Source organism: Blennius ocellaris, assembly GCF_963422515.1.
Source record: "Blennius ocellaris genome assembly, chromosome: 24".
Taxonomy (NCBI): domain Eukaryota; kingdom Metazoa; phylum Chordata; class Actinopteri; order Blenniiformes; family Blenniidae; genus Blennius; species Blennius ocellaris.
The window spans coordinates 6,394,402-6,416,074 of NC_137673.1; the positions used below are offsets into that span (position 1 = coordinate 6,394,402).

The 21,673-nt window shown below is 42.2% G+C and overlaps 1 protein-coding gene across 1 annotated transcript; it reads right to left on the reverse strand.

Annotated features, from left to right (window-relative positions):
• Positions 1–1,745: 1,745 nt before the first annotated feature.
• Positions 1,746–19,726, reverse strand: prkx (protein kinase X-linked). The gene is made up of 9 exons (XM_080520200.1): positions 19,479–19,726; positions 18,988–19,140; positions 13,892–14,060; positions 13,016–13,279; positions 8,730–8,849; positions 6,527–6,622; positions 4,986–5,043; positions 3,469–3,546; positions 1,746–3,391 (listed from the first exon to the last, which is right to left on the reverse strand). The coding sequence occupies exons 2-9, from the start codon at positions 19,112–19,114 to the stop codon at positions 3,266–3,268; spliced, it is 1,038 nt and encodes a 345-aa protein (XP_080376326.1). The 5' UTR covers positions 19,115–19,140; positions 19,479–19,726; the 3' UTR covers positions 1,746–3,265.
• Positions 19,727–21,673: the final 1,947 nt, after the last annotated feature.

Below are 21,673 nucleotides of genomic sequence, written 5' to 3' on the forward strand. Positions count from 1 at the left end.
TTAATTAGACATGCCCAGATAAATCCAGAGGAGAACATGTGGGGACCAGAAACATCATGTTAACCTTCAAAACCACCAACACCTCCAGTCTGTGAAGTGGAATCCAACATGCTTCTGCTTCATATAAAACATCTGACCACATTAACCAGCACACAGACACTGTTTGTGGAAAACAATCCATTATTTTACCAAACACGATCTTTTTACAGCTGAATTCATCTCAAGGGGGAAATGTTTGCAGATAATAGATACAATTTCCACATTTTACAAAGCCGACACCTTTTAAGGAGAAACTGTTGATAATTTAACACATTTTTAAAAATATTTTAGACAAGATGCAGTGATTTCTGTGCCATTGTATTTATATTTTCATTTAATTTTTCTATTCTCTAGGGGTGGGTTTTTATTATTTTACGCCCTGTGTTTCCTCTGTCATTTCCACCTTCTTACACATTCTGCTGAAAGTATGAAGCTTATTAAAAAAAAACCACAAATTATTCAGATTTTCACAAGAATCACACATTTTTATAGCATTTTGAATACATGTTTTATACACCAATGACATGATTCAACAAAACATATATGAAAACTGCTATAAATTTTAAAGTGTGATTGAATAATCAATTTTGGGGATTTGATCGAAAAATATAGTACAAGACAAAGTGCGTGTGTCCATTTGTTTATGTTTATCATCTGCAGGTATAAAAAAAAATCAAAATCCTATAAAATCTAAAAGTTTTGTAGAAAATGGGACAAAAGGTGAGAAGCTGAAAACAAATCACATCCACAATGAAACAAAAAAGACCAAATACCCTCATTTAATAAAGAAAAAATATGTTTAGCCATTAAAGAGTTAACACTGGCGTTGCCAGGCAACAAACCTGTGGCTAAGCTAAAGCTAGCAGTATGAAACCAATAAACTCAAGAGTTCCGTCAACTTACCGACTGCCTCTCTGTATTCATTGATGTCATCTTGCACGGGATCATCCTTTTATATTTGTAAACAACACTTTCAGCTTAAACTCTGGCGGCGTCTTGCAGCACTAAACTGTGCAGCGCTAAACTGTGCAGCGCGGACGGTGTGCGTCACAGTAAAAGGTCCGGCCGCGCACACGGACAATAACGCCGGTGTTCCTTGTCAATGGCTTGCATTGTTTCTGTGCACCCCAATCTGATCCAATCCAAACTTATTTCCTCCATGAGAAATAGATACGTTTGAATTGAAACAGTTAAAGAAAAGTAGACAGTTTAATCAATTTATAAAACAAAAAGAAAAATCGGAACACGTAACAGTGAGAAAAGAGGACTTTCAGTCACACAGAAAGCTGCCTTCACTGAAAATCTGCAAATAGTCTTATTTTCACACAGAATGGAAGAAAACACCACCTCTCACGCACTTTTCACACGAGGGCCACCTGCTGGAAAGGTTGTGTTTTTCCTGCAAATTTCTGTGTAAATCACCCAAAACACTTTGATTTACATGCCAGGCCAGGCGATGCCAGTGGGGAACAATATGATGTGAACTTATCACCTCCTTTCTTCATCGAACAGGCTCACTCGGGAAGAAATGTTTCAGATTATGCAGACGACGTTGTATTAAGTATTGGCGAGTGCAACGTTGCACATTTCACTCTGAATCTACATTGACTGGAACCTTTCTGTACTTTAAATGGCCCATTTAGACCTTCATCTGGGAGGACAGAGCTGGATAAGATGGAAATGAGCGAGAGTTGTCTTCACTACAATGAAGGACACATTCATGAAGTTTATTTGAAAGGCCAATATATCCATGTGAGTACAGAGGGACAGGTGAAGCGTGAGGAAGCACGTAATGGAAGAAAAAGAGAGTGTGCAGGACATCAAGCTGTCACGAAGGCACCTTTAAACAAGTGTCCACCACAAACAGTCTGATCGGACTTTAAAGGGACCACACACTCCTCCGGTGAAGCCACTCATGCGTTCCTCTTTTCGGCTGGGAAGAAACGGAGTCATCATTTGGATTTTTTTTTTTGTTTGGAAACAATTTACAAACGGAGTACTTCAACTCAAAACCCAGTGAATTCAGAGTCTGTGTCGGGCTTCTCACAGAGAAATTAAAACCAGCAGAGATAAACGTTAAGATATTTCGAATGGGAATGTCCACTCACTGCTTCAGTGACTCGGAGCTCCACGACAGGGAACAAAGAGGAAGTTTGCCAGAAGGCACCAGGAAGAGATGCAGGAGAGGCCGGAGAGGGATCCTCACTCAGGTTAAACCAAAGACACACAGTTTAAAGACAACGTGTGAATAATCAGGAGTCAAAAGTTTAACCACACGTCTGCAACCATCAAAAAACATCAACGTTAAAAGGGGCTGAAAAGCAACTGGAGCCACAAAACACTTTTAAGCTATAAAATGAAGAAAACACAGACTTTAACCTTTGTTAGGAACTGAGGTTTATGTTGCATCTATAACATTAAAAAAACAACATGTTGGCGGTTCTTTCAGCATTTTGAGTCTGTAATGTTTTAACCATTTTTATTATTATTTAATTTAGTCAAATTCTATTTTAGTTCTATCATTTTTTTTAAGGCATTTCAACTATTAGTGATTTTATGCAACTTTTTATTAGTATTTTTCTTAATACTTGTTAGACCAGTTATTTTTGTTCACGAGCTCTTCCTCTTTTCTTTTCTTTTTTTAGCTGTTTCAGCCATTCAAGTACTTTTTTTTCTTGTATTGGTATTTTTAGCCATTTTATTCCATTGGCTGCTGTTGTTCATTTAGTGTTTTGGTAATTCTTTCTGTATTTTTTCTCATTTGACACTTTCAATATAGTGTTTTTTTGTTTGTGGCATCTCCAGTTTGATATGTAAATAAATAATAATAAAAAAAACAAAACACAAATGGTTACTTCCATTCAAGTGAGGTTGCAGACGTTCTGGTTGGTTAACAGCACCGGTGTGGAGTCACTTTAAATATGAACAGAGTAAAAAGAGAGAACGTATAAAACAATATAAAAAAGACCTGAATCTTTTCTTTAGAGACACAGGAAATAACAGTCTTTTGGTGTTTTTGCATATGAGCAGGCTCAGAAAACAAAACAGTGATTAAAAAAAAAAAAAAAAAGAAGAAGATCAAAGTTTTGGACTGGAGTCCGATAAATAAACTCTAAAAGTGAATCATGTCAGTGGAGTTGTCCTGTGTGGAGGTGGTCGGTCCAGCTGGACCTCCGCCCTCACAACCTCCACAGTGGTAAACAGTGTTTTTTTTCCCCCCTCCGGCTCAGAAGTTCTTGAAGATCTCCAGGTCCTTCGGCGGCACCGCGGGGTCTTTCTTCCAGTCGTCCTCCGGGTAGACGTCGAAGTTGGACGTGTCGCCTTCGTGCGAGACTTTCGGGACGATCGGAGGCTGGGGGGGAAACACACACGGCTCAGTCATCAGAGGGCGGGATCAGCGATGTGAGGCTGAACCCGACGGAGGATCACCTTCATCTTCCTGAGGGGGACGGCCTCCCAGTCCACCGTCTTGAACCAGCGATGCTTCTTCACGTCGTCCGCTCCGTTCTGGAACACACAAGCACCTCCAGGTTCACCACACCACCTGCTGACCTGGGGTTTCTGCAGCTTTTCACCACACTGTTCTGCTTCTTGGAGTTCTTTTTGACTAAAATATCAGCAGTTCTACACTGTAGTTCCTAAATATAACACAATTTGGTGAATATAATAATATTTTAAGAGCCTCCCTGTACAAATGTACATGAGCAGAGTCATTTTCATTTTCATTTTGTGTCAACTTTCTACCAAATATTATCGTCTGGAGTCACAAAACATCTTTAAACATCAGAATACAGTACAGTTATTATATTTACCAAAACTGTGTCTTTTGTTTTATTTAGACATTTTAATAATTACAATGTAGAACTGGAGTCGTTTCACAGACCATTAGTAGATTCAACTGCTTAAAGCTCGGGTTGTTTTTTGTTATTTTAGCTGTTTTAGTTTAGTTTGAATCCATTTTAAACAGTTTTTGACAGTTTTATTTGTTTTAGTTCTTTGCTGTTGTGAAAAGTTACAACTAGAACCTTTCAGCCCTTTAAGACATTTAAGTTCCTTTAACTGTTTTAGCTATTTTCCACTCATTTTAGTAGTTTCATTTTGATATTTTGGCCAATTTAATAATTTGTTCTTTTTGCCATTTTAGTTTTTTTTTTAACTTTCATATATTTTTCATTCTGTTCACATTGCTCTATTTTCCTCAGAGATGTTTCTTTATTTTGTTTTAATCATTGTTTTCTTTTTGGGAAACTCAACATTTCTCAGCTCAAGTCAAAGAGGACGCCCGCGTCCTAAATCCTTAAAGAGCATTTTATCAGAAATAATTAAAAAGACCTTTGAGACGTCTTGGAGTGTTTCCAAACACTGTGGGGATTATGTGGAGTTAACGAAGGGGCCCAGAGCTTTATTTGTGGCTGCAATGCTGATTGAAAAGCTGCACTTCTCTAGTCTGAATGGAAACTTCTCAGCTCACATTGACGAGTGCTGAAGCTGCAAGAAGCAAGAAATCCAGGGACTCGCTCTTCTCTGATTCTGCTAAACCAACCTGCAGCAACATTCTATTGTAGTTACAGTGAATAACAAGAGAACATCAGGCGAGGAAACCTCACAAAAGCTCTTAAAAGTCCTTCAGCAGGCAACAAAACAAAGAGCCATTCTCTTCATTTTATAATTTTTACCTTAAAGTCCTGAAAACGTGCGAGAGGCGATTTTAAATTAAACAATCATTTCAGCTGTTGTTGAAAATATGTGAAAACAGTGTTTGTTTGTAAAAATCCACCATAAAACAGTTCAGTTAGAGTAAGTGGAACCACATGGTGCGTGTGTGCGTGTGTGTGTGTGTGTGTGTGTGTGTGTGTGTGTGTGTGTGTGTGTGTGTGTGTGTGTGTGTGTGTGTGTGTGTGTGTGTGTGTGTGTGTGTGTGTGCTGAAGAAGTGGAAGTAACTGACCTTCATGTTCCCGAGTCTCCGCGCTCGGTCAGTGACCAGAAACTTCTTGATGAGGTCTCTGAGGAGGAAAGTAGAGAGGAGACTGAATCCGACTGAAGGACAGATTAACACACACAGTCCACTTTATGGGCAAAACTCAATTTCACGTGAATCCTTTGGAACTTTTCATCACACTACAAAACCTCTCGGCATTTGGTGCTACAGAGGGTTGACCCACAAACAGCTGCTGATGTAAAGCCACTGCCGAGAGAAGGTCAAAAGCCAAAATGAACAACACAGATCGATCCAGCGGAACACGTCTCCTTTAATCCGGACAGTTTTTGGATGTAAAGATGATGCATGAGCCGTTCGCTCTTTCATTTCAAGGTTAAAATGTTTCCTGGCTGCAGATGAATTTTATAAAACATCTCTCAGTTTGTCGAGGTTGCAGACCTCCGGAGCGGTGATGGCCCCGGAGTGCTGCTTCATAAGCTTCATGCTGCAAGAATGTGTCCTGACACACACACACACACACACACACACACACACACACACACACACACACACACACACACACACACACACACACACACACACACACACACACACACACACACACACACACACACACACACACACACACACACACACACACACATCTCTCACACACACACACACACACACTGACAGTTTCCCCTGGTGATTCAGCCTCCGGCCAGCCGCTTTCGGAGGAATATTTCATGTTTCCTGCCTGCTCGTCACACAGTGTGGTCATGCCTGTGTTAGGAAAGCAGCTGCTGGCTGAAGTGTTGACACACTGTTGACCTGATGCACTCCTCCACACCACTTCAGTGTGTGTGTGTGCGTGTGTGTGAGAGTGTGTGTGTGAGTGTGTGTTTACGGTGGGAACGCTGGCCCTGGTTCCTACAGCAGCCTGACAAGAATGTGCAGGAGCTTACAAGTTATTAAAAAAAAAAAAATCCCCCGAATCTCACAGAGCGTGTGGAAGTGCAGATGAGTTTATCATTTACTGTGCTGATTAATCATCAAGAAATACACTTTGTTGGAAAACAACAGAAAACTCCGACTTCCATCCATCTCCTTAACCCTTTTATCCGACTCACTTCATAGAGGGTCAGAGTTAATCAATGTGAGAATATACAGAGATGCCAGGCCCGCGAATCACAATAATCGGCCGGAATTATGAGCTGGAGTTCGTTTCTGTGAAAACACACTGGACATTTTCACACACGTTGTATTTCTGTACAAGATGGAAACAAAGCCGATTCTTTTTCCGTCACTGATGGGGAAGTTTTAGGATTTTATGCTGTTTTTTAATGACATGTTGCCAGTCTTACATCAAATAATTTCACAAGCTACTTTTTAAACTAATTTAAAAGTATTAGTTCACCACGGAGGACTGAATTTAGAAATATCCCATCTGTCCTTTTCATTTAATAACTGATGCAGGCGTAGAGGACGTTCAGCTCTGAAAGCGTTTGTCCTTCGTCCTCTTTTTAATCATGATTCCTACTCAATGACCTCAAGAAAGGATTACTTACTTGACGTAGAAGTCCAGATGACGAGGGAATTCCAGTTTTCCGGCCAGGATCTTCTGATAGATGCCAAAAGGATTGTCGTCGAAGAACGGAGGATACCTGCGGACACACAGAGTCATCTCCAGGCGACTGAGGCGCGGGCTTAAACACAAAGATAGCTCAATTGTCAAAAACAAACAACACATTCTGACATGAAACTGATCAAATAGAAAAGTGATAAAACTGCCAATGAAGCTAAAATAGACTGAAAAGGTCAAACAGATCAAATGGGTGTTGAATACAGTAATATCAGGATTTTAAATATCCTGAATGCAACATATCTAAGATTATGAGCCGTGTCTTCTTCATTTTGAAGCTTAAACATACAGGTGAGTTACAATAGGTGTGCTGTTGATGTATAGAGAGAGAACAAAGGTGTGTTTTGTTGTTATTGGTTGCAGATCTCTGGTCCAGTGAGAGGAGTCGACTGGGCTCACAGGTTTTTGGCTGATCTGATGTCAGTGTCTGTTTCCTCCAGTTAGAGGACTCAGTGATTTCCTCCGTGTCTCCGGCCTGGATTTGTCATTACCCACACATTACATAATGAGAGCAGCTTCGAAACACATCAGGCCAGCAGCACACGCACACGCACACGCGCACACAGAGTGGAGACTGGGGCGGAGGCGTCTGAGAGCTGGCTGCTATTTCTTTCTTCTTCTCCAACAGTGATGCTTCACAGCTGAAGAATCTGGGTCACTGCAGCAACATGTGGGAGGATGATACCATACAGTGATTATCTGATGATGTCGACTTTACTTTCAGCCACATGCGGCTCCACAGCTCCTCTGCAGTGGCTCTATGAAACTTCCACTGCATTATAGGGAACTCAACATCTTTACCTTGTGCTTCTAAATGCCTCTTATCTCACAGTTCAAAGGTCAAAATGTTCCATTTAAAGTCAAGACAAGATTGAATAGTTGAGGCAGGATGTCTCAACCATTTACTTCCACCGACAATCTGCTGCTTTTCCTTGAGCTTTGCGTGTTTAACGCTATAAACTGATAAATGAAGGAACAAGGAGTTTGCATGTTCTCCCTGCATGAGCTCTATTTTTCTGTGATCGAATGTTTCGTCCTCAACTTTTCTACACAAACGCTGATGAATGGATGATGTTGGCGAAATCCTGTGTTTAATGATCCGCCCTCATGTCAAGTGGCGGAAACACACACACTCACGCGCACACACACAGAAGTGTTGACATGAAGTCCAGTAATCTGGCCCCGAAGGCAGCGTCTCAGAAAAAGGATCGACTCTTCTTCTCCTGAACTTTTTGTTTATTTAACTCGGGCTTCAACCCGGGTCATCCACACCGCTGGATCTTCACAAACACACACTCCACATTCTGGGATTTACAGCAGAGTCCTGGAAACCCTCCTGAACAAAAGACTCATTTTTTTTTTACCATTTTCCAATGAATAAAACTCATCTGGAGCCACAGAACATGTTTGAACACCTTTAAAATGAAGAGAACACATCTCAGAAAGTTAATTTACTTTATTACTGTACGTACAAAAACTAGATCTTAAGTTGATGTTTCATAACTACAATCGAGATCTGCTGATATTGGGTTATGTTTTTTTTCTGTTTTGTTAACTTTTTTTTTTTTTTTTTTTTAAAGATGAGGGAGGTTCTTTGTCTGAGGTGCATTTATATTAACTGCCCGTCCGTGGACAAAAGAGCATCCAGTGTCTGCAGAACCGAAACTCTTCAAAGCCCCGCTATGAATGCTGGGAAAAGGTCACATTCCTTCCACACAGTCGGAGCCGCCTCAGTTTCCTACCACAGAAGAGAGAAGGCGGGCCCGACGACGGGGGACCTTTCAAGACGAGTGGACGAGGACTCGACACATTGACTTTTGTTGACCTCGCAGTAAGCTAACCGTCAATAGATCCAGACGAACGAGAGTCGGGGGAATGAAGAGGTTCAAAGACGACCAAGGTTATATTGGCAGCTCCAAATGGCCAAAAAAAAAAGCTAATACAGAAAAAAAACCCACTTCCTTTTATTTATACCCTTCATGTATAGTAAAATTAAATGTAAACTTTAGGAGTTTGTTCCCTTCATTTCAGACATGTTTTGTGGCCGCAGATGTCATTTGGTGTAAAATGTGTTTGTGTCGGAGCAGAGCGCCCCCCGGTGGCGGACGCGGGTCGAGCGCACAACTTACCCGGCGAGCATTTCGAAGACGAGGATCCCCAGAGCCCACCAGTCCACGGCCCGCCCGTGGCCTTTGCTTTGGATGACTTCCGGAGCCAGATACTCTGGAGTCCCGCACAGGGTCCAGGTCCTGAAGGGAAACGTATTCAACACACGTCAGTCCTGTGCATGCCGCACATTTCACCATTTCTCGTTAACAATGTCCCCGAAATGGGCTTTAGCCCCTCCGTAAGGTCAGGAAAGTATGTGTAAATATTCATTTAGATTTTATTTTAATCGAGTTGCACAGCAGACAGTCAAAAGCACTAAATTAATAATGTATTCAGCGTGGTGAAAATTGTATTAAAATCTAAATCTATCATGATTTCATTATTGCTGAGGTATCAGGATACAATATATATGTAAATGATGTTTCTGTGAACTCTGCATTCACACTGTACAAAATTGCGCAATTCATTTAAAACAGAGAGGAGCACTGTTATTTGAAAGAATAATTGCAATGTTGTCACAAAAATAATGCAGGCCAACATGCACTTTTTAAATGGCATGAAATCTTTTTTAAAAGCTTTTCTATGCATATAAAACTGAGTACATACTTCCATGTGCAGTTTTAATCTTCATCCTGAAGGTCAACGTTATTTTGCGGTTCCAGATGAATTAGATTTTTGTGGAATATGATGGAAAGTCTTTCAGACATGAAGGCGTTAAAGAGAGCCATCTGTGGAGCGATGCATGCACTGGACAGATGAACACACTGTGGAGACATGTACCATCGGGCGCGTGTGTTCGTGTGTGTGATGACGGGGAACAAACACACACTCGATGAACAGCACTCGGCCCGGCTCCAGCCTTTCATCGTCCGTCACCGATATCACCTGGGTAATGACCTCTTTGGGCCGGTTGCCACGGCGACGGTGATTGGTATGGTAATTTGCTCGCTTGAAGTTGAGGCGGGGCAATAAAGTGTAGTAATGTGGCGATAACAACACGTGTTGACGCGGAGAGCAGCCAACTTCACCACCGAAAGAGACGGGTTTTTTTTATATAAAGTTTTAAACCCAACTTCTTAAAAAAAAAAAAATCTTGAGCCCCCAAAAATCAAACACTTCTGTACATGTAGTTTTTAAATTACTCATCAAAACTGTGGTTTGTATTACATTTATAAACAAGAAAGAACTATTGACTCTTTTAGCTGTTACACCTTTTTTTCCCTTTAATTGCCATTTTATCCATTCTAGTCCTTTATTTTTGACCATTTTAGTTATTTTTAAATAGTTTTTCTCTCCATTTTCATTTGTTTAGTTTGCTTTGTTTCTCTGCACACAACCTTCAGGTTGTCAGTGAAACTCAATGAGTGAAATTTCCCCTGAGACCTTTCTTTATTTGGATTAAATCCTGGTTATTTTACCAGGAGGAGACCAGGAGCTGAAGTGAACGGCAGCTTCAGAGACCGTGGATTTTACCGGATCAACTATTCAACCTCTACTATAAATGGAACATGTGTCATGTTCAGCTGGGAGACAAACATTTTTAAAAAGTGATTCAAAACAATTTTGTTCAAGAGTCAGTGCAAGAGTGGATATCAATTCTGGAGGTGCAGATGAGCAGGCCAGCCAGCAGGGGGCACTGTGGCAGCATTGGGAGGGCAAGGCACTGATGGTGCTCCATCATGTCCTCAACATGGAAAGCAGGAGAGTGCTATTGTAGCAATGAGGCAGTTGTCATCCCATCGCAGGCAATTGTGCTGCCCTTCATTTTTATAAGTGGGTCAGTTGCACATCAGAGAGGTATCCACTCTCCATCTGCTGCGCGCGGCGGTCCGGGGGAAATGTAATCTAACTCCATTATGTTTACATGTCGGGGTGTGTGTGTGTGTGTGTGTGTGGTGGTGGGGGGGGGGGGGGGGGGGGGGGGGGGGGGGGGGGGGGTCAGCTCGGAGGAAACACTGCAGTGCAGATCACAGCCGCTGTGCACCGCTCCTCTGGTGACTCCTCGTCTGAGCTTCACACTTCAAACTCCCACAGAAACCCCAGCTTTACTATGTGGAACTTTATCAGGGGACAAACCCGAAACAAGAAACTATTATTACATAAGTGGCTTATGTTGAGGACTTTGTGCTTTGTTCTTCCAAAACAACAGTCGGATGATTTAGTTTTTTGGGGGGGAATCAATTAAGATAAGATAATCCTTTATTGATCTCACAGACGGAGAAATATACAGTGTTACCGCCGCAAAGCAGGATTAGAAGAAAATCACACTGCTATATAAAAAAATTGGTAATAATATAGTAAAAGAAATCGGTAAAAATAGACTAAGTTAAAGATGTAAGTCTGCATAGCCTGTATAAGTACTATCAAGCACATCGTGCACACAAGGATGGAATTGTGTCATGTTGACTTTTCACAGCATGTTCACTGTCAGTTTGAACATTTCTACGTTATTTCAGTGCAAAACATAGAAAGTATGTTCTGAAAATGTTCACTTTAATAAGCTTTCAGATAAAATAGTCAAACTGCATGATATCAGGTGAACATGCAATATCACAAGAGTATTGCAATAACAAAATAATGTGTGAGACGGTTTTTAGTAATTTTTCCTTCATTTCTCAGCCTCCACCAGATATGAAGTATTCAGGCCTGTCAATCATGTACTTTTTGTGAATTAATCACAATTAACTTATCTTTCATATTGTCACTTTGAATTTGAAGAGCATGAATGCACAAAGGAGAAAACATCTGATCACAGTTCAGTCACTCCCGATATCACTATAGTGAAAAATACTGTGATACTGAGTGGAGTTTTATCTTTTGGAACTAAAGAGACTGTCGCTTCACAGTCTCTGCAGCCTTCAGCGTGTATGGATTTGACGCCAATGTAACTTTGCTGGTAAAGATCGACTGCAGCATCTGGCTCTGAATGTTCTCTGATAAAGTTACCACAAAATACTTTACGACAAATTATGAAAAGCGATACTGTGGCGAGAATGGAAGCTGAATGACGTCACGTGAGCCGTCCATATGTGATAATTAAACTTCTTTTGAGCTTTACTACTCATGTGAAAATACAATTTCCAATATATTGCGCAGCCATCAGATAACCTCAAATGATATTAATGTCTTTAAAGAAAAATAATCCTAATCCCACAAAGTAACTGTTACTGACCCAATTACAACCAGCCGGATGGTATCTTCTTCAACAATCACATCATATGTGCATTGGGCGCGTTGCTATGGCGATAACGAGACATTCCTAATCTATTTTGCAGCTTCGCTCACAACTACAGCCGAACATACCCGAGCTGCATGCAGCACACGAGACACACGGCGTCACGAAGTAATTACCTGCCTGCGAGCGGCTCCATGCAGCCCCCACCACGAGTGTGTAGGCTGCAGTGTGGAAGTAATAAAGAGGGATTGTCGCTGAAGTCAGTGTGTTTGTGAGGACAGACCCAAAACATGACAGCACAGACACGCTGGGAATCAAGACGCCCGGCCACGATCTGAGATGAGGCTTCCCGCTTCAGCTGGCCACGGATAAAAACGCAGCGTGGGGCCGCGTTGGTGGGAGCGGGTTGTGTTTGGTGAGACAATAAAATGCTCTTTGTGCTGGTGTCATGTCGCCATAAACCCCCGACATTAGTGAAAAGCGGCTTTCCTGACAGAACGTGAAAACCTTCAGTCTGCGCTGCAGCTTTGTGGAGACTTGGCGTCTTGTTGCTGATCGGCACAGGCGGAGAGGAAATTCAGCCTGATCGATATTACATAAACAGTGGCACGCTGTCCAGTATCCAGGTACTAACAATATAACAGTGCTCTTTCTCTTCTTGGACCCAGTTGAAACCAGACACAACTAAACTGTGCGTGTTGCGGTTTTTTCGTCATTTTTCTGAATTTTCATTCTCCTGACTTCTGTCCCGTCATCACCAGGTTCCTACAGTTCAACTATTCTTATCTGTATTACTCATTTTTGTAGTTTGACATATTTTACCTTCATCATAGCTTTCCGTTTGTCACTCTCTCTGCACACAATATCGAACATACAGGAATGTTTGAAATGAGCCTGTCCGCGTTAAAGAAAAAATGATTTGTCTGTGTTTCATTCTTGTGAGAATCAGAAATGCAGCTGACATTTTGTCATGTATTGAACTTTGTGATTTGAGTGCGACATTCCGTCACCTGGAGGCGAAATCCGACGTCAAGGAAAGCATACAGGTTATTTAGCGACAGCCTCAGGGAGTCGGCTATACGACTGGCTGACGAACACGAACACCGACGTCGACCTAAAGATCAGTCTCACCTGTCAGACAGCTTCTTGGCGAAGCCGAAGTCGGTGAGGCGGATGTGTCCTTCGCCGTCCAGCAGGATGTTCTCGGGCTTCAGGTCTCGGTACACGATCTCCTTGAAGTGGAGGTACTCGATGGCACACACGATCTCCGAGGTGTAGAAGAGGCCGGTGGTGTTGCTGAAGCGGCCGCGGCTGCGCAGGTAACTGAACAGCTCGCCGCCGGGGACGTAGTCCATCAGCATGTAGAGGAAGCGCTCGTCATGGTGAGTCCAGAAGCTGCCGGAAACACAGAACCACCACGCACACACATGAATGAAGTGTCGAAGCCGAATCAGAGTCTGAATCTTTCATTCCCCCGCTGTGGTTGAGGGGCAAAGCTGCAGACGGATCAGTGTTATAAAGCAGTGAAGATCTCTGGAGTGTAAACTGACACCAGCCATCAGTGTTCACATAAACCTGCTCGTTACAGAGCGGGGACATTCAGATCAAGTGTTTTATTAGACAGAATAAAGCACAATCAACGCAGGTCCAACTGGATCCGCAGAAACATTTATCAGGCTGTGGAGAGTCTCATCAGAACAAGAAATGAAACTATTAAATCACATATAACGCTCATAGCCTTCCTTTAAATAAAACAAAAATGAGGCTTGCGTGCCATATGTTTGACACTACCTAATAATCTAGGCTATTTTAAATAATGATGGTTGGAATTATTTTGAATATACTAAATAATTGGCATGTTGTGATGTTATCCACATGACAGAAGTGGTGTTTTGGTGGCGCCGAGATGCAGTTGAAGAGACACGGGGCACATGTCGGGGTGTGGAGGCTGTGTGGGGGTGAATGTGTCGGGTCTCTGCTCACGAGGCGCTTGTGGTACAGACTCACAGTCGGATGAGGAAGGGGTGGTTGACCTCGGTCAGCACCTCCTTCTCGTTGTGGACGTGCTGCTCCTGCTTGAGGCGGATCACGTCGGGGATCTTCATCTGCTTCAGGGCAAAGAACGCCCGGCTCTTCTTGTCCTTCACCAGGAACACTCGGCCAAACGTCCCCGTTCCTGAGGCGGGGCGACATTAAAAACACCTGAAGTGAAAGTGAACACTTGTCGATCACAGCCAATACACCAACCATCGCTGTCATAATCGTCATCTCAACATGCGTCTCGTGTTCCAATGAAAGGGACTAACGCACAATATCACAGAAACACGCAACTAACAATGTTTGCACAGCACTGAAACACTGACATAATTTGTTATAAATAATAAGTACACAATATTAATGTTCTTGAGCTTTGAAATCTGCAGTTTTATAACTAACTTCTTCCCTCAGTCCTCCAGGTATGAAATAATTCAGGTTAATTGATTAAGTTTCAATTAGTTAAGTGCACACTTCTCTGATTAATCTCACTTTTTTTCATAATTAAAAAGTGTCATTTTGAAATTGCAGAGCACGAATGCAAAGTGCATGGAAACACAGTCACAGTTCAGTCTTTTGCGACATGGACGTTGTTCATACTGGTATTCCAACAACTACACATTTGAGATATATTGTATATAAATCCCCGATGTGCACAGAACTCGACTGTATTTCCCTCCAGCTTCTCAACATAATTTCATGTGATTTGAGCAGGTTTTCATGTTTTAGCCATTTTAGCTCCTTTCACAGATTTGTATTTAAGAGTTCCATTTGCCAGCTTTAAGTGTGAGCTAAGAGACAATAAAGCTGATTAGAAATTTCAGTATTTCGTGCTGGAAACACACACGGCGTGTTCTTGTGTGAGACAGAGCAGTGTGTGTGTGTGTGTGTGTGTGTGTTGACAGGCAGTTATTAAACATGTAGAAACACAGACTCCGCCTGCAGGGAAACCCTTTAGTTTCACTTTCTGTCTGTCTTCACACCCTGGCTGTGTAATTAGTTACATGCCTTTTTTTCATGTTCGTGTTGGTAATCTTACACAAAACAGCCGTCCTTAATCTAATATGATGTGTAGACAATCACATTAGCACTGGCTGACACATCTGCTTTCTATCTGTCACAGAGAGCTACGGCAGCCTCACATCACTCCTACTTTGTCCTCCATCCGTTCACCGCTGAGTGATGCCTGTTGGACGAGGCCGACTGCACAAGGTTCAGGTCAGATTGTGGTTGGAAAAAGCACGCAGAGTGGGAGGTAATGGCTAAAAGCCCCGCAGGAGCGGCAGAGTTCAGACTGAAGGTCAGCGCGGAGCCGCTGATGAGCAGTGAGGAGACAATAAATGACGACAGGATGTGATTCAACAGTCTCTGCTGCAACATGCTAATGAAACGCAGCCAATCTTGTTTCTCAGCTTTCGTCACAAAGAAGCTTTGTCTCAGGCCGGGACGCCGTCACAGTCAAGTCACCACCTCATACCTTTACTCGAATATTTTAGGGCAGAAATGAACATGTTTCTTCAGAGGCAACCAGTTCTTCGTTGTGCTCAATGAAAATGTTGAGTGGAAAACCCTCAAAACTAACAAATAATAGTTCAGTACTTTAACAAGAAAATATATTGTGTGTATTCAGATCCAGCTGTTTACTCCAGTACTGCTGTTCCGAGCCTCTGTAGCTCCTACTAATGGAAGGAGGGTATATGACAGCTTAACCGCACCTCGTACAAGAATTAATCACTGACTGACTAACATTTGTGGTGCAGATGTTTAACCGTTCCGATGAATAGTCGCTGGTTTCTCCACCCGGCATACCGATCAAATGACACACCAACACGTCACAACTTGTGAAAAGAAGCTGCCAACAGATGTGATGGTGAAACAGAGGGGAGGAAAGTTTCTGCTTAAAACCTGTGAGGAGAAAACATGAATACATGTGGAAGATATGAGAAAAAGAGTTTACAATGAGGTTCTGTGTAGAACCTCAATGCTAACATGGAGCTTCGAGCTAATGTTAGATCCACTGTTTTCCTCCAGATATTGGAGGCTTGAAAGAATCCCAAATGAATAAAGATTATGTTGCGTGAGAATGTTGGTCTTCGGGAATCAGCTTGAATTTTAAATTGCTTCATCTACTCAGATGTGATTAAATGTGATAACATGAAAGCCCCGCACAGTTCCACGAGAGCTGTTCTACAGGACGAGGCTGCTGCTTCCGTGTTTCCTCTGCTGTCATCCGAGAACGGCCAATAAAAGACACTGGCACTGAAGCTAACCCACGTAATAGCTGCTCCACTTAGAATAATGTCCTGCAACTGATATTCGTCCCTGTGGGAACGGGGTCATCCCTCACTGCTTCTTCACCTGCTCCATTTCAGGAGCAGAGAAACACTCCTGACGGGGTTGGGTGGAGGCTGAATTCATCCGCCCTAGCAACAGTCCGGCTCCGAGCCGCAGAGGATATCTCCACATGTGACAGAAGCAAATAAGTCTAATGGTGCATGAGGGACGCCTCATGATTTCAATAACAATTAAAAGAGAGCGGACAGATAAAGAGCTTTAGATGCTTTTGTTTTCGGAGGCAAATCCCCCTCATCAGACAGAATGGCTCAGCAAATTGGATTTTTACGCGGGCTCATAAGCCCCAGCAATGTAGGGTGACTGCTGCTCCCTCACAGACGGCGGGCTCGGGCTGCTCGCGTGTAGCTTGATGCATATTACTGATCACAAAACCATAAATCACAATGTACGTTAAAGCCGTCTGCACAACCTGTAGAGAAGTGTTCAGCAAAAAGGCTTCACGGCTGCACAGTATCTGCTCAATAAGACGACATGATGTGCAGTGAACACAAACATGTACGTAGATGATGTTGGTGTCTTTGTGTATTGTCTGTCTTCTATTAGTGGCACAAGTAGAACCGAAGGCTAAAGAGCTGTTTCTGGACACTTTAAATAAAAATCACCTGGACCCTCAAAACAACTTCATAAGCGGAGTTATCTTAAATTTTACACTTTTTTTTCTTCAACAATTACAATGGAGAATAACCATTATTTTAACCACGTGTATGTATGTTGGTCACATGTATAAAGGGTTTGTGCTTTCTTCATTCCCAGTTCAGTGTGAAAAATCTCCTTTTCTGCAGCTGTCAGCAAATCACCTCGAATAGCAACCCCTCTGTTGATTTGATGTTAAATTGAGCAAACCCATCTCCTCCTGGTGAATAAAAAAAGCATCAAATCTGAGTCTGAGGCGGTTTATGTTTGCTTGTTGAGCTGCTTCTATGGAGGAGATGATTCAGATATTACAGGTGAAGCCCCAGACTGTGGAATGTCTTGTGTAATATCAGGATGCAGGTTTGTCTCAAACTTTCTGAATTCAAACTAACCTCGACAAGACTGCGACAGAGTGAACATCACCTCGGGCTGCCTCACTTACAGAATCTGGAAGAAAGAAATCTCCACTGTTTCAACACTGATTTTAAGAGTGTTTGGCCGAATGCGTCAAAGCTCGGGGAGAATATTCTCAGCACTGTTGTAATTTACAGATTAGAATCAAACAATCAACACAACTGAGTCATCCTAATAAAAACAAACAAAATAAGAAAAGTAGGTCAGCTGGAGGAGGCTGGCAGGCTGATATGAGATCTGAATAATGTTTGCTCTTCGTGGTGTTTATGATGTCAGTGTTGACTAATGGACAAAAAGACAGCGCACTTAATGCGACGCTACACACTGAAAGATGGTGAAGTGCCTCAGTGGAGGATTGTTCTCATCAAACACGGAAAGATAAAGGGTGGAGGACCTGGTGTCATCTCATTTTAACTGTTTATGACTCTCCGAGTCTACAATTCACTCTTCTTTACTTCAACCATAAATCTTCTTGAATACAGATCACTTTAATGCACCCTTGTGAAGTGTATACCGGCTCAATTTACCTGTTCAGTTTGGGAACAAGATGAAAGATAAATGCGAGTGCAGTCTGTGTTCAGTCCAGCTCGGAGGAGATTATTGGTTTGCTGTGAAGATTGTGATAATAGGATTCAAAGAGCCTTTTATACACACACAGTATTTTTAGGGACAATGTTGAAAGCACTTTCAACTACAAAACGGGCCAAATTGTGACAGTATTTTATTTTTTAGCATTTTCTCTTTTGAGACAACACTTATTTTTTAAGTTTTAATGAATGGACAAAGAAATGAGCCACTGGGAAAAGTTCTGACCCGTCGATGCTTCGACAGACATCATTATGTGATGAACAAGTTGCTCATCGTTAGTCTCTGCACAATTTAATGATAACATTTTCATCAACACCACAAACATGCAGGGCTGCACCCTTCAACAGGTTTTACATTCATCTATCCATTGTCTTTAGCATCGGTCAGTCTTGTATACAACACCGAGTATCCATTAATATTCTGTACCAACAGCACATCTTCTAATCTATACAATCATTGATCTTCTATATTGGGTATCCAAACTCGATTCTGTCCCACAGCCACAGAGCCTACTTTGATCTCTCATCAATCAGCCATCTGATGTGAATATAGCAATAAACAATACCAACAACTTATAGTTACCCCAAAGATTTACTACAATGAAATACAAATGGATTGTTTTCAGTCAAATGAGGTCAAAAGCTTATCCACACACAGGACATCTGACAATTTGATGCTATTGCCATTATGACAGCAATGATATCTGTCAGCTACGATCAATTCAGTTCTGGTTCTCAGTGGTACTATTGTAAAACTGTACAGCTGTGTGTTGCAGATGTTCACATTAATATGAGCCCAGGCCAGGTCTTTCTGAATAGAGTTTGCATGTTCTGTCACAGTCCAGGTGTGAGCCTGACTTTCCACCTCTGTACCTGTCCTGTGATGGATGGTTCACCTGTCCAGGTGAAGCCCGCCTTCACACAAGATCAGCTGCTGGGTGGATCTTGTGTCATCTCAAAGACTGGACATGTGAGATACACCTGTGCTGGGTCAGGGTCCCTTCATTCACAGCACAAGGTGTGTGTCAGCTGGAGGGTGGTGTGTGGGTGTGTGTGTCTGTGTGTGTACATAAAACTCACCCACTGTGGCCATGGTCTCCAAATCATCCAGGCTGTATATCCTGGTATTTTGAGCTGCTTCTTCAGACAGACCGCTCTCCTTCGGGCTCTCATTGTTCACTCCCACCTTTGCTTTGGAAGAAGCCATTTTTTTCAATTTCAGGACTCTTCAGACTATTGGGGGACACACACACACACACACACACACACACACAGCTCGGATCACACATTTCTGCACACCTCTGGGGTCTTTGTCCAGCCTGAGGAGCTGCTCACACACTCCATGCACATTTAAAACAAATGCCACATAATATTAGATCACAGTTTAAGTCGATCTGCAGCCTAACGGACACAAAGCGTGAAAGTAAACCGCAGAGAGGAGACAAAGAAGAGACAGGTGCAGAGGCATGTAGCATGAGCAGCTAACAGTTCACAGTGAGCGGCTGAGGGAAGCTCCAGAGGAGCACACCGGGGAAACAGAGGGAGGAAAGTTAATAGAAATAACAACTAACCTGATAAATCACATGTTTTATTTCCCCGTGTGTGTAGATTTGTTCCGATATGATCTCCGAGCAGACCTCACCCACAGAAACCAGGAAGAGACCCCGAAACACTCGCTCCTGTCGTGTTTCTCACAACAAAGTCCTCTTTCACTACGTAACCTGTCGATGAAATGTCATTATCCTCCCTTGTGAAGAGTGTGGTCCATGTCAAGACATTAAATCTGTCCAAACACCGGCATCCAACCCTGCGAGGACAAAAAAACTACAAACAGCATCGGAACGAGTCCACTTCCTGTTTGTCACACATGACTACATCTGATTGGTCCTCTGCTGCCAGAGTTTGACCAATGAAAAGCGAGCTTGCCCGGTACGATAACTAATCAGACGTGAAGAGGCGTGGTGATGTCAGTGATTAATAATAACAATAACAATAATAACAATAACAATAATAATAATCGTTATATCAAGTGATTATATATTTTAAAATGTTATTAAAACAAAGACTCATATGAGGCCAGATTTGCATTCGTTTAAAAAATTCTGAACACTGAAGCCAGCTCATGAACCATCTATAAATCCATCCATCTACAAACCCGTTGTTCCACAGCTCATGGTAAATAATGAAAAAATTCCCTAAATTGGACGAATCCTTTATGTATTCAAGGTTTCACAAATATTATTGAGCCCAAACAATAATAAATGTCTAAAAACAATAAAAGTATTTAGCAGTACATTAATATAAACAATGAATTAGTTTACCTGAAGACTGTGCACTAGTTTTATCCAAAAGAACCTTTGGACTTAGTATAGTGTGTATAAAATTCAAACACACTCCATGGTATTAAGATCAGGACTCTGAAAGAATAATATTGTCGTTTCTAATTCATCTTGATATTATCTCTATGACTTTAAATCCTATATATAATATTTATTACTGAAGATAGACTGTGACATTGGCAATACAACTGAGATGATTGTGTTTTTCTTGTCTGCAAGTCATTGTTGGTTTTGCACGATGGCGTGGTAGCATGTATTTTGCAGCTGCACCATATATTGCAAAACTATCGTTACAGCGCATGACCAACATACAGATCCCAAATAATCTACTAAACTGAAATAAATCATTGGTGTATCTCTTTCCATTCACTTTCCAATAAAAACAATGTGTGCAGTAAAAGGTCATTTACCTCGTGAGGTTGTAAAATCGGAAGTTGTGATTTTGATGTTAAAAGGAGGCCGAAACAGACAGAGATTGTCCTTTTGGTTGAGTGGGCTGTACTTGCAAAAGAGCTTGAAGTTGTCAGTGGGTGAAAGAGGAAACTCAAGCATGTGCAGCACTGACATGGACTTAAAATACTCCTTCCTGAGTCAGCTGCCTGGGGCTTCAGGGAGAGGAGAAGCCGAGTCCAGGCTGGACACTGTCACTACATGAGACTTATTCTTTTAAATATGGCTGGAGGTGCAGCAGCTGTGCCTGCTTTGAACTCCTGTCTGTCGTACAAATGTGTATCCTGCACTGACATAACTCTGCTCAAGTGCAGCTTCAGCCTCCTTGACTCAAGATAGATGATCTGAACATCTGATCCATTTGAATACAGAATGCAGAACAAGAGCACATTAATTTTAATCAAACATAATTCAAATTCCTGACTCAGTTATTTCATTGTTTCAGAGTTTTCTCAGTGCATTAGCAATGCAAAGCAGAGCGGCTGCCATTAGTATTCATACAGCAGCCTCTTTTCTTTTTTGTTCAGACTGTCTGCGGCATGAATGGAATGGAGATGTGTGTGTGATTCAGACAGAGGTAGCCTAACATTTGCACTCCCATCCTGGTGGCGTGAAACTATTTGGGCCCTCACAGCGCTACAGTTCATCTGAAGCTGCCTGTCAAACACAGAGGGGAGGAGTGGGAGGCTGTAGGAGGATCCTCGTCTGGAAGATCAGGTTCTGTTGAGGGATCCTGATTCCACTGATGAAATTAAAGGAGGCACCAGATTCACAGAGACTTAAGGACAGAGAAGAGAGAGAAGGTTTGGAGCCCCCCAATAACATAATCTCCTACCACATAGTCTCTGTTGACGGGGTGGCCAAGAGATGGCCAATCAATACGATAGGATAGCTCCAGCAGGGGCTTCAGGAGTGAAGTGGTTCTTCACAACAAGCTGGAAGGGTTACGGTTTGTTAGTGGTCTAATGGCAGAGCTG